This window comes from Xiphophorus hellerii, chromosome 24 (assembly GCF_003331165.1).
Source record: "Xiphophorus hellerii strain 12219 chromosome 24, Xiphophorus_hellerii-4.1, whole genome shotgun sequence".
Taxonomy (NCBI): domain Eukaryota; kingdom Metazoa; phylum Chordata; class Actinopteri; order Cyprinodontiformes; family Poeciliidae; genus Xiphophorus; species Xiphophorus hellerii.
The window spans coordinates 14774965-14794769 of record NC_045695.1 but is presented as its reverse complement, the minus strand read 5'-3'; the positions used below and the strand labels follow the sequence as shown (position 1 = coordinate 14794769).

The 19805-nt window shown below is 39.6% G+C and overlaps 1 protein-coding gene across 1 annotated transcript; it reads left to right on the top strand.

Annotated features, from left to right (window-relative positions):
* LOC116715500 (uncharacterized) lies at nt 1-13569 on the top strand. The gene is made up of 8 exons (XM_032555912.1): nt 1-447; nt 2333-2680; nt 3451-3774; nt 3851-3952; nt 4997-5311; nt 9303-9469; nt 9527-10263; nt 13539-13569. The coding sequence occupies exons 1-8, from the start codon at nt 417-419 to the stop codon at nt 13567-13569; spliced, it is 2055 nt and encodes a 684-aa protein (XP_032411803.1). The 5' UTR covers nt 1-416.
* Nucleotides 13570-19805: the final 6236 nt, after the last annotated feature.

The following is a 19805-nucleotide window of genomic DNA, read 5'->3' as shown; positions in this document are numbered from 1 at the left end:
AATGTAACTCTGGTTCTGATCCATTTGGATCACATGTATGGCTTGTAACACCTGATCATTTTCAGCATTAAATCCTGTTTTTCTATAACCAAATCTCTTTATTTCTCAAGGTGATTTACAATGAGGGGTTCTGGTCGGGTCCTGAAACTGGTAAACGGACCTGGTGGAGCACAGAGACAGAAATGATTGAACTCTAACAAAACTATGAGGAAACTGAAGCTCCACGCCTTTCCTCAGAACTGATCTGGATCAGAACCGGTTCAGCAGCATCTGGATCAGCCAATCAGCAGTGGAGTTTCCTCCTGTGTGTCTCTGCTGGTTCCAGTAGAAACGCTGATCTGGTGTCAGAGGTGATCCGCTGCTGGGATCTGATGGAAGCCTCTCTGTGGTTCTGAGAGGAAGATGATGATGATGAGATGATGATGATGATGATGATCCTCCTGCTCGGTAAGATCACCTTCCTCTCTCTGCTCCTCATCCTCTTCAGTCTCTCTGCAAGCTGCTGATCAGCCTCAGAGCTTCTTGGTTCTGGTTCGTTCTTCTCTCTGACCTCAGCTGGTTGACGGTCTGGATCAGAACATTCCAGCGACTCGTCGCTCACCAGTCCTCCCAGTAGATCTCACTGGTTTATTGTTGGATTCTGGTCTCTTCCATCCAACCAGTGGCTCCACTTTGCCGTTTCCTGTCTGGATCTAATTTCTCTGGTTTAGGTTCAGCAGCTGATCTGGTTCTGATGTTTTCTATCAGTTTCTATCAGGTTGTAGTTCTGTCAGCATCAGAACCACTGAGACCCAATCAGACCAGTAATCTGGACATTAGCTCCCAGAAACATTAACCTCAGAAACCAGTGATGAATGTCTGCAGATGTTGAAGTTTCTGGTTCTGGTTCTGCTTTTCCTTCCTGTCATCATTTTTCCACATAAATGTTCATTTGAATCCAAGATGGCCGCCTGGGTGGTTGTAGTTTGTAGTTTGTTTCTCCTGAATTCACCTGGGTCTCACAGGTTGGTGGTCATAATGTTCTGCTGCTGATGCATGATGCTGGTCTGACCATTAATGGAGAATCAGGTTCTGGTGGGTCCGGTTCTTCTCTGGTTTACTGGTTTTATAAAACCAAACCTGATCTATGGATGATATTCAGGATGTGACGATGAGTTTTTGTATCACAAACAGCAATTCTTTAGTCAACAGGAAAACTGCAGCATATTTATTGCAACATGTTGAACTAATCCTGGATCCTTTAACAAATATTTTGAATGTATTTATGACTAGAATTACATTTTTAGATATCTGGGTTAAGACTGTAATTGTGTAAAAGCTCCTTTTGAGATGATCGCTCACAATGAGGTTCTATTGAAGTAATAAAATATGTAGAATATACAGAAGTTTCCAAATTGTTGTTTGATCAACAAAGACACTTCAGTTTCATAGCAGAAACTGACTGAAAGTTACTGGAAGGTTTAAATTCTGTAACTATAAAGAATCAGGACCAGAAATCCCAGAAAAATAAAGTTAGAAGAATTTTAGTTTTTCAGGAAGTCACAGAAACAGAATCTGCCCCAACAATCACCAAGATACTAAAACAAAAATCTTTATTATCAAATCAGTTCATGAGATAAAACAACCTGAAAACTGACAGCAGGATTTCTGCAAATAACCACAAAGAAGCTACCAACTCGTTTTGAGTTTCAATCTTTCAGTTTTTAAATTTTGACAGTTATTTTAATGCACTTTTATCAGTTTTATGACATTTTGCTTAATGCAGGGGTGTCCAAAGTCGGTCCTGGAGGGCCGGCAGCCTGCACGTTTTAGTTCTCTCCCTGGTTTAACGCACCTGCCTCAAATGATGGCTCGTTAGAAGACCTAAAGGTTGTTGGTACCACCAGGGAGAGAACTAAAACGTGCAGGATGCCGGCCCTCCAGGACCGACTTTGGACACCACTGGCTTAATGTGAGTTACATATTACATCAGGGATCTCAAACTCCAGGCCTCGAGGGCCGCAGTCCTGCAGTTTTTAGATGTGCCACAGGTACAAAACACTGGAATGAAATGACTTAATGACCTCCTCCTTGTCTAGATCAGTTTTCCAGAGCCTTCATTACCTCATTATTCTATTCAGGTGTGGTGCAGCAGAGGCACATCTAAAAGTTGCAGGACTGCGGCCCTCGAGGACTGGAGTTTGAGACCCCTGTATTACATGAACAGAGATCATTGCTGGCCAATCAGAGTTCAGTATCACTGAGCTGTTTAGCAGACAGACTGAAATCTTTCATCACTAGTGAATAACTGATCATTATTTCTACTCACTAAACCCTCGTCTTGTGTCCTCAGTTTCCCAGCATGCTCTGGGTGGAGTGGTGGAGGTTAATGAGGGGGCGGAGTCTGTCCTGCTGCCCTGCGTTTACTCTGGTCAAACACCTGGAGATCCGTTCCTCATCTGGACTCGCAGTGATCTCAGTCCTAACTCTGTCCACCTACGGAGAGAAAACGGTGACGATCTTAAAAACCAGAACCAACGTTTCAGAAACCGGACCTCCATGAATCCTGACACTCTGGATACTGGAAACTTCAGCCTGACTCTGAGGAAACCTCAGCAGTCTGATGGAGGAAACTACACCTGCAGCATCTCTGGTGGAAGACGAGAACGGAAACTGAAACAGATTCATCTGAAGGTCAAAGGTCAGATAAACAAGCAGCACACCCTATTTTAAAGTTCTGTGCTATGAATGAATTTATTGAAATGAGAAAAATAATAATTGTTCATATTTTCTGTAACCATGGAGATAGTGATGTGTGGTGAGGTTCATAGTTGGTGAGGCTTAATCCGATTTATAAATATAGACACCATGTATGTTACTGTTTATATAAGGAAATTTCAGGCATGATACAGTTCTGTAGTCAGCTGGAAGTCTCCATAACTGACCTCAGTCACTATTTTAGTCTTTAACAGTAAAGCAGTTAATGGCTCTTTAATGACAGCAGCTTCATTCAAACACATTCATGTTAATATCAATAAAAATAAAATATGAAATGAATTAGATCAATATTCAGCATCATTTTATGACTTCTTAAAAGACTTTATATTTATTAAGATTATAAAACATGATTTATCATGACCTTTTTCACTTTTTACACTATTATTTATGTTCTGATGATCTTTGACCAGCTGGATAAACTGAACATTTACAGGATGAATCTCCAGGAATAATTAATATTTGTGTTTCTCATCTTCAGCCTCCACAGAACTAACAGGTTTTGTAGATCTGCTATGTATAGATCAAACCCTCTGATGCATCAATAACTGTCACATGAACCACTGATGGATTCAAGTTTCTGATTTTATGTTGATCATTAAAGAAATGATTTTTCTCCCTGCAGACAGAAACTGAATGATGACATCAAACCAGAAAATGATCCAAACTGTTTCTGATCATTTTATTTCCTCTCAGCTGATCAGCAGGAGGTCGAGGTCACTGAAGGGTCAGATTCTGTCATCCTGCCCTGCAGAACATCATCCCACCTTCCTGAGGACACATCAGTGGAGTGGACCCTGTCAGAACCAGAATTTATGGTGGTTCACAGCAGCAACCAAAGAAACCAGGACAGATTTTACCGCGACCGAACAGAGATGAACAAAGACTTCCTGATGACCGGAGACGTCAGCCTGACCCTGAGGAATCCCACACACAGAGACGATGGACGCTACGTCTGCACCGTCTACAGAGACCAGGACGTCCTGAGACACACTGTGGTTCTGAAATATGTCAAGAAAGGTCAGAGCATCAGGTCAGAGCTGGTGGTGAAGGTCAAAGGTCAGAGTGAGGTCAATCTTTCTCTGTTTTTCCACAGAACCCTTTCCATCCTGGGCCACAGCTCTGCTGGTTCTGCTGGTTCTGGTTCTCATCGTCTCTGCAGGCGTTTTATATCATTTTAAAGATTATTTCCTGCCAGGTGAGTCTGAATGTTTCTGACCCAGAATGCTGTTAGACATCATCTAACAGCAGAGGGGGGTCAGAGGTCAACGGTTCATCTTGTAGTCAGTTCAGATCTTTCTGTTCATTCATGTTCAGATCAAATGCAGCGTAGTTAGAAACATCATGAACAGAACCAGAACCAGCAGCTGCTGTCTCTACAGTCTGTTAGTTTTAAAGGAACTCAGTGTTTCAGCTGTATTTCAGTTTTCTGGAAGTTTGTTCCAGAGTTATGGTGCATAGAAGCTGAATGCTGCTTCTCCATGACTGGTTCTGGTTCTGGATGTAGAGCAGAACCAGAACCAGCAGGTTGATCCAGCAGCTGCAGATCTTTAATCCGTTCAGTGATTTATAAACTAGCAGCAGGATTTAAAGTCTCTTCCTCTCAGTGAAGGACTGTGGAAGTGGGCGGAGTTTGGATGTTTTATTAGTTACTAATAAAGTTAAATAAAGTAAAAGAGAAAAACTAAACATAACAGAATTCACCATTTAAAGTAAAACTCAGCTTCTTCTGGGCAAAATGAGCAAACAGAAAATGTCTAAAGCAGTGGGGGCCACAGTGGGCCCCTGAGGGCCGAAACCTGCATGTTTTAGTCTCTCCCTGGTTTAACAAACCTGGATCCAATGAGGCTCGTTAGAAGAACATTGACCTGCTGAAAAGGTTGTTGGTAAAGGGGGAGACTAAAACATGCAGGATGCCGGCTCTCGAGGACTGACTTTGGGCTCCACTGGTCTAAAGTAATAAAAAAAACATTCTTCTTCTTCAACACAAATAGACTGTATCTTACCAGTCTGATGGTCACACTCTCATAAATACCATATAAACTACCTACAAACACAACTTCAACCGATCTGCACTGATTCCTGAACATTATTTCACACCAGAAACATTTACACCAGAAACACCTTCATGGTCTCTGACCTGATGGGTCCAAACTGGTCCAGGAGGAACTCTGTCTATCTGTGTGTGTGTTTCTCTCTCTCTCTCTTTCGCTCTCTCATCTTTTCCTCTGCCGTCTCTCAGCTACACAAGTGAAGGTGGATCCATGGGCTAAATCTGTCCTGCTGCTCTGCAAAACCAGCGTCTACCTGCCTGGAGGCGCTAGAGTGGAGTGGAGGGACGGAGAGAACAAGACGGTTTGTGTGTATCCGAATGGTTCTGATGATCTTGAAGAACAGAACCTGACCAGCAGAACCAGGATGAATGACAACCCACTGAAGACTAAAGACCTCAGTCTGACTCTGGAACGTCCCTCAGTGGCAGACAGCGGGATCTACACCTGCAGAGTCAGGAAAGGAGTCATCCTGATGATGAAACGGGTTCATCTCCAGGTCAAAGGTCAGTGGTATAAATGTTGGATTTTTCCAATCAGATGATTGGTGGTGATGAATAACGATTATTGGCTGATTAGAAGGTCAAAGGTCAATGTGATGTAATGAGTGAGGAACCAGATCAGGAGGTTCAGGACAATCAGGGACCAAAGTCCTGAAGAAGAAGCTGGAGACTTTGACTAGGACAGTGTCCCCTGCTGGAGACACCAGTTACTGTTCAGAACCACCAGACGGGTCAGAACCATCAGAACTGAAGTTCCTGCAGATTGGAAGCAGCGAACATGTTGTGAATTAGGACGCATGTGGACTGGGATTTTATTTTTATTTAAAAAAAGTTTTTTCAGCGTTTTGAAATCGAGTCTGTTTTGCTTTTTTGATAAAATTCTCCAGCTGCAGAAAACAGCGGCTCACACGGCCCAGATGAGGCTGGAGAGCAAAGAGGTTGTAAAGAAGGTGGAAGAGGTTTGGATAGATGGTATTGTGGTTGTCCAGGATCTCAGAGGATCCAGAGACTTGGCAGTATCGCCCTCTGGCAGGAATCTCTGCTCCTCCTGGACGAGTAGCTCTACCATTTCGTGTCAATTGAGTTTTTAATAAGCACCACAGAGACTGCTTTGGTTGCCTGATTTTGATTTTGGCTGATACCATTTTTTTTGTCTGAAATGTTGCTCTATATTATCAAGAAAGTTGCTAAATTGGCAACAATGGGTGATTATTGTTAACTGTAGAAGTTCAGATATGACCTGGTTGGCCAATGTCTCAGTCAAACTTCTCTCATGGGAGAAAAGAAAAGCACAGTGGTTGATGTTTAGACCTTTGCTGAGATTGATGACATCGGTGGATAAGATCGGCTTCACATGTAAAAATCGACCGATTACAGATCTCCCAAAATTAAGGAAATCAGCACTGACAAATGGGCTGGACATAACGCACCGGCTAACTGATCAAACTTTACCAGAGCAGAAACAGAGTCAGCATGTTGAGACACAAACACACAGGCCTCACATTCTTACCACACGCTCAACACGAACCTCTAAATGTACCTGTGAACACCCTGTTTGTGGTTCACATTGAGCTGCTGTCAACGTTCAGTTTCACCTCAAACAGCTGATTGTCTTAGTGAGGTTACTGCAGGTTCAGCTCATTAAGCTGCACTTTACCAAGATCTCTGCATGCTGCAGCACAGCATCGCCCTCGGCCTACATAGAGCGGATCTCTGCTGAATAAGAACCTTCAGAAGCTCAGCAGAACTCTGGGACTCTCACCTCATGATGGAAACAACCCATAAACTTTAACCTTTTCACACACTATGAAGTTTCATATATCAGCTTCCACTTCAACCATCTATATGGCCATAGTTCTAAACCATTCTCTGACTGGAAATATAGGTCAACAGCAACAAATAAGAAAAAATGTGAAATCATATCACTGTAATCAATAAATTCAAAATAATTCCCAGCAAATAAACCAAATGAGGAAATTAACATATAGTAAAGACGTTTCACTAAACACCAGATAAACAAAGAAAATAATACAATGAGTATATTTAATATTAAGACAGTATTAATATCACTCAAATTGTAAAAATATGCATAAGAGGCATATTCTAAAATGCAGTCCTGAAATAAAAAGATATAAAACCACAACAGGTAACAGTGTGTTTTTAGCACATACCTATAATCTCCAGCAGTGGGACACATTCAGCCAGCGGGCAGAACGTAGGCAGATCCTGTACACTGTCCTAGAAAAACATTTTGGAGGGAAAATCTCAGACAAACTTCATAAAAGCAACAATGTTTCACTCTAACCAAACCCAAACTCTTTAAATCAACTTAGAAACAGTTGACATTACATTTTTATGCAACACAAAAACATTTAAAAGTATTTTAATGTTATAAACATTACTGAGGGAGAGATAGCATTAGCACACATCTGACCAGCAGCTTCTGTTCGGCTGCTGCAGCTACTTTACTAAAACGTTGTGCAACATCAGTAAAGGAGCTTCGCCTCATAGCCACACATCACGCTGGTTTTATCTTATTATATTATTTTTCCGGTTACATGATCCATCAAACCATATCAAATGCTTTGTTTACTTAGTCAAAGTTATTTCCCGCGGCTGTGCGGAGATCTGAAAATCTCGTTCCATAAAGCTCGGAAACCAAAACAGTTTTTGTGGCGCATGTTAAAAACGCATCAGATTGTTGCTATGGTAACCAAACAATCTAACTATGAAGATTGTTTGTTAAACTTTTACAAAGTAAACTTGCCTGCTCCTTAAAATCTTACATTTGAATGTTAAATAATTGAAAATCTTTGAATTCATGTATGCTGGAACCATTCAATCAAATTGAGCTGCATTGATAATCTCAATAAACAAATGTTACATTTCTATATCTATGGTCTGTGTTAAATTGTTAAAATGTTACCATTTATGGGCCCCTGAAGGCCTGGGGGGTCTTATGGACTTAATTTGGATTTAACATAAGTGCAAATAATTAATATTAATTTTAATATAATTTTTTTCATTTGTTGTTTTTAAGATTCAATAGCTGTGGTTTTAAATAGCATTTCACTGGCGATGTTTTCCTGTAACATATAATTATTAAGTAATATTTTTACATTTCCTGTCAACTTAACATCTTTTTATACAAAAACCGCCTCGGCGCCCCGACCGCCAGGCTGAGCAAGATTTCTGGGGGAAACCCTGGAAATAAAACGGCCTCAGCTACAAACTCCCTGCTGAACTTCTCAAAACAGTAACGGGTCAGAAGTGACATACAAGGTAACATTAGTAAAACTCAGCTATGTTTTACTAACAATCACTGTGCAACTAAGGGTTTCTATATTTCAATAGAAAGTGACATTAAGGAGTTTGCCAGACTTTTAATATTCCGTCTACACATTCTCAGATTGATTGCAAAATAACTGTTAGCTGAACACAAAAACCACCCTGCTCTTTGCTCAAAGCATCATGTGCTGCTAATACTGCAGACACTTCACAGTCAGACAGGGACTGAGTTTCCAGTTCACTCAATGGGGCTGCATCCTGAAGGTTTTGGTGGTTGACAAAATAAGATTACAGACTAGACTACAGACTACAGACGTTGTAGACTGACCAGGGCCGGCCCAAGCCTCCATGGGGCCCTAAGCGAAATTTGATTTTGGGGCCCTTTGTTTCTGCTGACAGTGTGGACTGGCTGCAATCAACAGTTAAAATATTAGATCATTCGCACACCTGCTATAAACTTATTGCATCTCTGATGCTGTTTGCATTATATCCTATGCATGTATAATATAGGACACATTTATCAGCCAGTCGATTTCTGGGGGCCGATTTCCTTAATTTTGGGGGATTGTGATCTTCTAATACTTACAAGTGAAGCTCATCTGATCTTATTTTCGTCACCAAAGGTTTAAAAATCAGCCTCTGTCCTCTTCTGCTCTGCAGTGAGAGGTTTGACTGACAGACCGGCCCACAAGGTCATGTCTGAATGTTTACTGTTAACAATATTCAAACCACTGTTGCCAACTCACTGACTTTCTTCCTATATTTAGCAAAATTTCAGACAAAAAAAACAAAACTTGGTATCTGTCAAAATCAGCAGGTCAGGTTTTTTAAAGTTCGGTAATCTGCCAGAGAACAACATTTTCTACATACATTATCAAATATATTGTAAAAACAAATCACTTCTTTATGAAATTGTGTGTTTTTGTTATTGTGATGACATAGGAATCGTTTAAAAAAAAACTGCAACATTGAGGGGGCCCCTTGGTGGTTCTGGGGCAACTAAGAGGCTGCTTAGTTTGCTTACGCCTTGGGCCGGCCCTGTGACTGACGTTGGAATAACTTTCATTGAGTTTTCTCTAATTATTGAATTATGTTTTATTCATAGAAGTTTATGAAGAAGAACCAAACTGGCCACTTTATTAGTCCAGTTACTTGTTAGAATATTGCAAATAGTTTTTATTTTGATTGTTTTTCTTTCTTTTTTCAGATATTGTTGGTCAGTATCAGCCTGACCTTAAAGAGTTTCTGAAGATGAAGTTCCAGAGTCTCTCTGAAGGCGTCGCTGAACCTGGAAATCAAACCGATCTGAACCAGATCTACACAGAACTCCACATCACAGAGGGGTTAACTAGAAAGGTCATCCAGGAACATGAGGTCAGACACATTGAAACAGCATCCAGGAAACAAGAAACAATCAGAAGAGAAAACATCTTTAAAGTCCCACCTGGAAGTGATCAACCAATCAGAACAGTGATGACCATGGGAGTGGCTGGCATTGGGAAAACACTGTTAACACAGAAGTTCACTCTGGACTGGGCTGAAGGCAAAACCAACCAGAACATTGATTTCATATTTCCATTCACTTTCAGAGAGCTGAATATGTTGAAAGAAGAAAAGTTCAGTTTATTAGGACTGATTCATAAATTATTTTGTAAAACCAAAGAAATCAGCAGCTTTGAAACGTTCCAGGTTCTGTTCATCTTTGATGGTCTGGATGAAAGTCGATTTACTCTGGATTTCAAGAACAATCCGATCCTGACTGATGTTACAGAGTCCAGCTCAGTGGATGTTCTGCTGACAAACCTCATCAGGAGGAAACTGCTTCCCTCTGCTCTCCTCTGGATAACCACACGACCTGCAGCAGCCAATCAGATCCCTGCTGAGTGTGTTGGCATGGTAACAGAGGTCAGAGGGTTCACTGACCCCCAGAAGGAGGAGTACTTCAGGAAGAGATTCAGAGATGATGAAGAGAAGGCCAGCAGGATCATCTCCCACATCCAGAAATCAAAAACTCTCCACATCATGTGTCACATCCCAGTTTTCTGCTGGATCACTGCTAAAGTTCTGGAGGATGTGATGAAGACCAGAGAGGGAGAAAAACTGCCAAAGACTCTGACTGAGATGTACATAGCATTCCTGATAGTTCAACTCAAAATCAAGAAGGAAAAGTATGATGGAGGAAAAAAGACAAGATCAATCTGGAGTCCAGAGAACAAGAAGCTGATTGAGTCTCTAGGAAAACTGGCTTTTGAGCAGCTGCTGGAGGGAAACCTGATCTTCTATGACGAAGAGCTCAAAAAGTGCGGCATCAACATCAAAGATGCTGCGTTGTTCTCAGGAGTGTTCACTGAAATGTTTAAAAGAGAGAGAGGGACGTGCGACATCTCCGTCTACTCCTTCGTTCATCTGAGCATCCAGGAGTTTCTGGCTGCAGTCTACATGCTCCACTGTTTCACCAGCAGGAAGTCAGAGGTGATCAAGACGTTTCTGGGAGAAAAATACAGAGAAACATCTCTAGATGAGTTCATGAAGAAAGTCATGGAGAAATCCCTCAGCAGTAAAAATGGCCACCTGGACCTGTTTGTCCGCTTCCTTCATGGTCTCACTGTGGAGTCCAACCAGAGACTCTTAGAAGATCTGCTGGGTCAGACAGAGAACAGTCCAGAAACCATCCAGAGAATCATCACCAACCTGAAGGAGATGAACACTGATAGAATCTCTACTGACAGAAACATCAACATCTTCTACTGTCTGGTGGAGATGAACGACGTCTCATTTTATCAGGAGATCCAACGGCTGCTGGATTCAGGGAAGCAGCTCTCAGTGACTGACTGTTCAGCTCTGGCCTTCATGCTGCAGATGTCAGAGGTTCTGGATGAGTTGGACCTGGAGAAGTACAACACATCATGGGATGGACGATGGAGACTGGTTCCAGCTGTGAGGAACTGCAGAAAGGCTCGGTGAGTCCAGATGTTTTCATTGTGTGAATGCTGATTCAGCTCTATTGTCCTCCTGTTTCTTCTTCTTCTTCAAGTTGCTTCTGGATGTTTTTGGTCTTTAACTTCTTCCTTCATCCTCTGGACTATTTCAGACATTCAACCATCTAAACATTCAGCTCATCCAGGACAGCTGCAGCTTCTGGTTTTAGACATTTTGATCATTTTAAAAATATTTAACTTTTTAACAGTTTTCATGTTTAAATGAATAGAAAACCCTGAACTCTAGAAAAAAATCTATTTTGTCTGAAAGATCCAATCAGCCAGAGAGACTTTTACACTTTAAACTCCTCTTCACTCATTGAGCCGCTACTCCTTTTAGGATCTTTGTCTTTTTTTTCATAAAATCACATTTTAGGTTTGATGGACACTTTAAAATAACCCCAATAATTGCTCCTGTTGTCATGGAAACCAGTTAGAAACTTAGTGAACCAACTTTTCCTCCTCCCACTAGTTTCCTCTGAGTTTGTAAATGAGAGCAAAATGTGGTGATTGTTGTCTGGCTCCAGAAAAAGTCCTAGTTTCTGTCAGATCCTCCCAAAGCTCTGAGAACTCTGCTTCCAGAGCTGGAACCATTTTCCTCATCAACTCTTCATCTGCAGCTTTTGTTGAAGCTGTTAGCTATGAAGACCTGGAGAGACATGAGCTTCAACTCTTTAGACATCCCAGCCTCTTCTAGTTACTGGAGAACTTTCACTGCTTCACCATGAAAAATGCTGCTGGACCCAAACGCTCTGTTTTGGTCTTCAGCTCTTTAAGAGTTTAGCAACAATTTCTTCTGACATCCAAACCTTTGTTCCTCTGAGCCACACGGTCTAGTCCAAGTCCGAGCTGTCAGCAGTTCCTCCTCCTCTCCATCATCTCCAGTAGTTTCCTTCATCAGCTCAGTCAGCCTCTTCATCAGCTGCTTCAGCTCCTTTGAGGCTCTGATGCTGCAGCTCCATCAGATGCTGCAGAGAAAACTGAACTTTCCTTCACAGATGATAGAAGATCTTCAACATCTGACTGCAGCTGAAGGTCTGAGGACATGAAGCCTGGACCAGAACCAGAACCAGAACCTGGACTTTAACCAGGAACTGCACAGATTCTCTGTGGGGTCAAACTCAGTAAATTGAAGATCAGATGTTGATCAGATGATGACATCACTGTTATCATATTTTAGTCTGTTTATGATCCAGATTGATTTCATTAGAACTGAATTTATTTCTTCTCTAATCACAGACTTGGTGGCTGTTGGCTCTATCAGGCTGAATGTGAAGTTTTGGCCTCGGCTCTGAAGTCCAACCCAGATCTGACTGAACTGGAAATAAATGAGATCTACATAGATGGAGATGAAATCTTTGAAGACTCTGATCTGAAGCCTCTGCTTGAGATCCTGGAGAGTTCAGTCAGTAAAGTGAAGATTCTGAGGTTTGTTTTCTTTATTTATACAATAAAATCATTCATTTATACTTTAAACATTAGTTTAATTAATGCTTTTATTCTAATATATTTTATTTTAAAACAACCTGTTTAAATGTCAGAATAAAATCTCTAAAACTTTTTACCTTATATATTATTTTTTTTCTTATTTCAGACTTTGAGATTATTGAACTTTGTTTTTCAGTTTTTTACTTTAAAATGTTTTTTACTGATGAACAAAATGAGTAAAATAATTCAAATGATGTAAATTAATGATGGAGATGTTTCAGTTTGGTTTGGTAAAGATTCAGATTGTTTTATTTCTCATTTCTGATTCTCATCTTTACATCCAGAATGAAATGTTGTTCCTCCAGAGTCGAGCCACAAACACTGACAAGTTCAAATCATCATTAATGACCAAATCTAAGAAATGACTGATTGTAGAAAAGCAAATCTAGATGAAATGAATGAAAGGGAGGTTTGCAGCAGCAGCAGGTTCCTCAGCTTTGTCCTGAAGCTGTGGTTCTGTTGGGCCGGGTCAGAGAGGAACCGTCCTCTTCAGTCTGACAGCTGTCAGTCGGTTGGAGCCTCGTCTCTGTGATGATGCTTCATCAGGTCACGTCTCCTTAGGAAATAATGGCCTCCATTGGCTTTCAGCAGCTTTAATAAGAACCCAAGGCCATTAATGAACAAACTGAGTGGTTCTGATCCAGTTACCAAGTCGGGTCTCCAGCTGATGATCAGGAACCAGCAGAAATAGCTCAACTCATCCAGGCTGATAGAAAACTTTGAGTTTCTTTTTGATCAAATGTTCTGGTTCTGCTGGTTTGGACTCTTTAAACCAGTTTGACTGGATCAGATGTTAGAATCAGTTCATCATGTTTCTTTTACATTCAGGGAAATTAATTTTCTACATTTTTATTATTTATTTGTTCATATTTCAGTTTTAACCTGCATTCTGTTGGCTTCAGCTCACATCTTTTATTCTTTATTCAGATTGTGGGGCTGCAGTTTGTCAGAGACCAGCTGGACTTCTCTGTTCTCAGCTCTGAAGTCCAAACCGACCCACCTGACTAGACTGGAGCTGATCAGAACCAACCTGGGAGATTCTGGACTTAAGGAGCTCTGTGGTTTTCTACAGACTAAAGGCTGCAGACTGGAGACATTAACGTATGTAATTATATAATTATTGATATTTCTGTGAATAATTATATATAATTGATCATAAATCAAATTAATTTCTTCTGTTCTAATAAATATTTTCTGAGTTTGTTCCTGGACTTGGATCCAGAGTTTAATTTAGTCCCTCTGTGTAACTGAGTTGGATCTGCTGACCTGAGGTCAGAACAGGACAGCATTCTGACGCCCAGTGTGTAGAAATCCCCCTCATGTGAAGCAGGTCAAAGGTCAATCAACCCAGTCTAGAAAAGTGAATTCCTGGAATCTGACAGGAACTAATCAATAATCAATGATTGATGCTTCAACACTTTGATCAGAACCTGGAATGATTGTACTGACTAAAATCCTCCAACACAACATGACCCAGTACCCAGTAGGTTCTGGTTCTGGTTCTGAAGTCAGCAGGTCTTTATTGAAGCAGCAGCTTGTTGGCATTAATATTGATGAGAATCTTTAACTGGTTCTGTTGGACTGGTTAACCTGCATCCTGTTGGCTTCAGCTCACATCTTTTATTCTTTATTCAGATTGTGGGACTGCAGTTTGTCAAAGACCAGCTGTGATTATTTGGCCTCAACTCTGAAGTCCAACCCGACCCGTCTGACAGACCTGGACCTGGAAGGAAACAACCTGAAGGATTCAGATGTTCAGCAGCTGAAGCGTTTTGTAAAGACTGTAAAGTAAGTAAATGTTTGTAGTGAGTCCAGCTCCTCTCAGCATATTGAACTAAACCCAGTTAGCATCAAAGCAAAGATCCAGTGTTCCCAGTAAAGCTGCAGCTTCTCAGTGGGAGGAGAATGGTTCAGGCTTCCTGATTGGACACAGAGACAGCAATCAGCCAATGAGAGGAGCAGCAGCTTGCTGTGTTCCTGCGTTTGTGTTGGTGTGAAGATGAGTGTTGTTGCTGTGTCCATGTCTCCAGGAAGTCCAGCTGGACTCCAGCGTCCAGCCGTCCAACATGTCTAGAGACAGTGGTCCTCATCCATCAAACTGTGGCAGCAGCAGATCTGATCTCAGATCTGTTTGTTCTCTCAGTTCAACAGGAAACAACTGATCGGGTTCATCTTGGTCACAGCTCTGAGATCAGTCTGACTGCAGCCTGGAAACCATCTAGTGGATGTGCTGCGTCACTGACTGCTGCTGGAGAGAGGCTGGAAACACTCACTGATCTGCTCTCTCCTTCCTTCTTCTCTCTGCAGGTTCTGATCTCTGTAAAGTAGAGAATGGTCTCAGTGTCCTGCTGATCCTCAGAGGTTGAAGCTGCAGCAGTTTGAGTCTAAAGAGACTCTGACTGGATCATGATGATGACCTCTGACCTCCAAGATTTCCCTCCTGTTTATTTTCTCATGTTGTCATTTAGTGTCTGATATTGTTTGTCTCTTCGGATCAATAAAGATCCAATTCAAACTGGGCTCCATTTAGAGGCTTCATGGAGTTTTGATCTGAACTGGATTCAACTGGAAAGTTGATTTTTTTTCTCTCTGATTCATTTTCATCCTGGAACCAGAAATGGTCTGAGAATGGAAACATGGGAATCATTTTCAGTTCAGCTTTGAAGCCATGAAAGACACTTCAAACCTCTTTTCTCTGCTGCTTCTTCCTTCTGCTGACATGAAAATGTTCCTCAAAGCTCCACAGATAAAAAGATGCTTTACTGGAAACTGCAGAGAAACTTCAGCTTCCATCACAGAAACCAGTTTAACCAGTTTAGAACTGGATGTCCCACAGAAACTCTGATCTTAGAGCAGTTTTCAGGAACATCCATAATTTTATCTGAAAATATATATATATATTTTATAGTCATTCTAAATATATTTAAGTAATTAAGTTTTGTATAGTAATTATAGTAACTACTTTATTTTAATCCTCCATGCTGTTTAGCTTATTGTACTCAGATTAACAAAGAAATGCAAATACATATATTTTAAGCTTGTATCTTTTGTTCAACAGTTTCTTTTAATAAAACCAGAAACATGCATTTTAGTTGATCTGAGAATTTTTTAAGCTTCTAATTTAAGGCAGCAGCTTATTTTTGCATTATTTAGACTAAAGTTGTTTAAATAAAATACATGACAATCATTTAATTAATCGATATTGTTTTTCCTCCAAGTTTCTTAGTTAAGCTGCTTCAAACTATAACAGTAGTTATTTTACTTCCCGGTGTTTTATTTTGAAAGATCGCACAGGAAACGTATTTGTAATTTTTCCAACTTTATTGTAGTTGTAATTACCAAGTTTCGCCACTAGAGGGACTGAACACAATGCTCAGGTCCGCAATCCATGCTGGTTAGTGGTAGTCATGGTTACCAATAAAAATAAAAAGGACTCGCTGCTGGGAATGATGCGAGTCTTTAGCGCGGAAGCTAACTGGTTTCCAGCTTCAAACCAGCGGGATAACTGGTTCCCAGTGAGATAAATGAAGGCAGATTCTTCTCCTGGGTTCATGTCAATGTTTTCTCTGTCAGTGTGAACTAGAAGCAGCTCCACAGAGATGAAAACAGCCGCAGAGACTCTGAGCGGAGCTAACGATGCTAACGATGCTAACAGACTCCAGGAGCAGCTTGTTTTACATACAAGCTGATTATCAGCAGCTGCGGATCTAAACTCTGATGCTGGACAGCAGCGCCTGTTCTTCAGTTCACTAATAATCGATCAAAGTTTTATCATTATTCAATTTTATCATTAAGCTCCTCTGAATGATTTTAGTGTGTAGTTACAGTGTGTCACCACAGGATGGCAGTACAGAGTGAGTAACTTGTTAAAAACAAACCTAAAAATGTAAATAATATTGTTTACTACAGTGCTAAAATATTTTTAAAAGCTTCATTGAGTTTTTAATTTTAATATTATTTATTTGTTTTTTCCCTTTAGATGGTTTTATTCTGCTCAAATCTCAGCTGGTTGACTTTTATCACTAATATGTTTTTCATGTTTATAGTTTTTCCATTCTTTGATCCTCAAAATTACCCACAGTTAATATTTTTGTAAGAATTTTAACTGAATAAAATGTAACGTTTTCTTTTTCCGGTAACTTCATTTCCACCTGCCGTTACTATTTCTAAGTAGCTGTTATTTACTTTCCGTTTTGAATTATTTTAATAAGGATTCTCCGGTTCTAATAACATAACGTATGAATCCTGACTTAATTCTGCAGATTACTGTCTACAGAATTAAGTCAATGTAGTTATTAGAAACTGTTTCGTGAAAATATAAAGTTGATCAGTTTCCTGATGGTTGAGTGAGTTCTTACTGCCCTCTGGTGGTGAACTGTCGTAACTACAGACATTCGTCAAGTACATTTTTCATCCGGATGTTTTGTTTATCTTTGTTTTAATTTTCACTGTTATTAAGTCAGCATATGTTAATACCGTAAATTAGAGTCACAAAACTTCCTGTAAAGAGTTTAACACATCAGCTATATTTTATAATTTAAAACTTTTTATTACAAATATAACATCAAATATGATATTTAAAATATTTCAAAATCATATTTGAGTCGGGAAACGGTGGATATAACTGAGGAAGATTGTTAGTTTTTCTCTATATAAAGTGGAGAAGTGGATATTAAATGTAAATAATGCAGCATTATCAGGACTGTAGTTCCCACTATGGCCACCAGAGGGCGGAAATATCCCGTTCTGAATCTAGAGGTGAGTTTGTAGAGCTGCAGCTGGTTTCTGACTTCTGTTAAGTTGATCACGTTTATATCTTTCCAATTATAAATATTATTAAAATGAATAATTTAATGTTAATATTAACTCTTTTGCCTACTTTAACATACAATCAGTGTTTTATCGGTCAGTATGAACTAGAAGCAGCTCCACGGAGTTGAAAACAGCCCGCAGAGACTCTTAACGGAGCTAGCGATGCTAACAGACTCTGGCAGCAGCTTCAGAGGAGCTTTGGCTCCATCAGAGCTGAAACGAAGCTCTACAACTCTGGTTTAGACGCTGATTTTGCGGTTAGAAGTTAGGAGAATATTTATGATCGATTAAATTATCCTGGAAACGTTCAGAAGATTGATGCAGAAGAAGCAAACTGAACTTCTCTCAGAGCAGGGCGGTTATGGCCCTCTAGTGGACTCAGATGGTAATTACAGCTTCTCTAATAAGCTAGAGAATTTTACATACAATATTCACTTCCGGTAGGTACTTTCACATTAAGACCTACAGAAACGAGTTAATATTCTCGGTTAGTTTTCATATTAAATAACGTTTTAGTTTTTCTTTTTCCTCCCTGAAATGTTTATTCAAAAGCACCAAATTAAACTGCTGAGGTTTTCAACCACCACTATATAATTTTTCTATTCCTAGATAGTCATGTCAAACAGATAAAAGTATTTAAATTAAATTAACAGCATCAACATAATATTATTTTATGTGTAATAAATTTATTCACAGATTAATTCAGTCATGCAATTAACTAAGTAATATTAACTAGTTATATTTTTAAACTTTAACTTTTTATATTTAATTTTTCTCCATTAGATATTTTCATCCTGCTCAATGCTCTGATCTCAGCGGGTTGGATTTTATCACAAGCACATTTTCATTGTTTATATTTTTCAGGCTTTGATCCTCATATTTACCTACAGTTTATCTTTTTGAGAAGATTTTTCTGAAGTAAGTTTAATTTTCTTTTCCATTTATTAACCCTGTAGTGGCTCTTTAACAACATTAATTTAAGTTGATTTTATTTGAACTGATAAAAGTGAAAATGAGGACAAATTAAGTTAAACAAATGATCTGGTTGAGTCAACATGAATAGGAATACATGTAGTTACGATAGTTCACCACCAGAGGGCAGTGAGCGCTCATAATCCACCATCAAAGATAAAAATAGTTTGTTCTGCTGGTTTTCTGCTGAATCCATGAAAAAAGCTGCTCAGCTTTAAATCACTAACAGCAAAACAGAAATAGTTAAAGTTTTCTATCTTTATTCTAGTTTTGTTTCACTCTGTAAACTCAAATTGAACTGTTAATATTTATTCAGATGAATTAAACTTTGATTCTAGACGCTGAAGAAAACACAAGTGTGACTTTGTGTGAAAAAAGAAATTGAAACCAACTTTGGTCTCCTTCAGAACAGCGTCCATTTTGAGCCGCAGGATGGAAATAACTTGTTGACTTGTTAACAGAGGTAAGTGTTGCTGCTCCGAGTCCCTCCGTGTCTCTCGGCTCTCTGGACCTTTCCTGACCGATGAGAGGCTTTCAAGACACAAAGAGTCTCCTGGTTCTGGAGAGACTGACGTTTTTCATGATCCAACACCAGATACTTCACACACAGTGATTACTGTAGGAAGAAATATTCCAAATTATGCAACAAATTTATTTTTAAAGTTGAAACAAACCTTCTCCATGTTTTTCTAAGAATATTTTGCTGTTTAAACCAGAATGCAGAACTGATATTTCAGGCCAAATAAATGTAATTTGAGTTGTTCTACATTAAACCCACAGTCAGTTTCTTAATCTGTGGTAAATACCATCTGGGGCCCGATTGTTATCCTGACCATATGGGTCCAATTTGAAGTGCTGTTATTTATTATTTAGCATTTGGTGAAATATGAATTTTCATATCAGTCAGGTAATTATAAACCCTGTATTGTTAACTATTACATCATAAAAAGCAGTTTTTTCCTATTCTCTCTTTAATGACACACTTCCACCCCTCCTAGATGAATTAGATGATTCAGTTCATTTCTACAGCAGGTAGAGATAAGAGAGAACCAGCAGGACACTGACCAGCCAATCAGATGTTCTCCTGACTGAGAAAGTGGGATAATATCTCATCTCTGCAGTAGGTTGGGTTTTTAAAGCTCTTCATAACCTCTTAAAACATCCTGATGAAAAATTAATCAAACCTACTTTAGACTATTTTATCTCCAGGTTTCAACACCTTGTCCAACAATCCCCTGATCAAAGTCCCACTGAACTACAGAAAAACGACATATTTCTGTCCATGAATGTACAAAAACACCAACCAAGTAATGAATGTAACAGCATGGATGAGAGCTTGTAACAAAGGCACAAAACAAAGGATTTGCCTCATTGTTCTAATGGATGTTATCGGTTTAATTAACTGACTCCTTTGTTTTCTTGACAGATGTATAATTTGTCTGAATAAACCTGCAAATAAA

Bases quoted from the DNA above. Each gene is read 5' to 3' on its own strand.
- LOC116715500 (XM_032555912.1), top strand. From the start codon at position 417: ATGATGATGATGATGATGATCCTCCTGCTCG. The intron at 9,470-9,526 runs GTCAGACACATT...AGAGAAAACATC, and splicing joins AGGTCATCCAGGAACATGAG to TTTAAAGTCCCACCTGGAAG. The intron at 10,264-13,538 runs GTATGATGGAGG...CTCTGTTCTCAG, and splicing joins CTCAAAATCAAGAAGGAAAA to CTCTGAAGTCCAAACCGACC.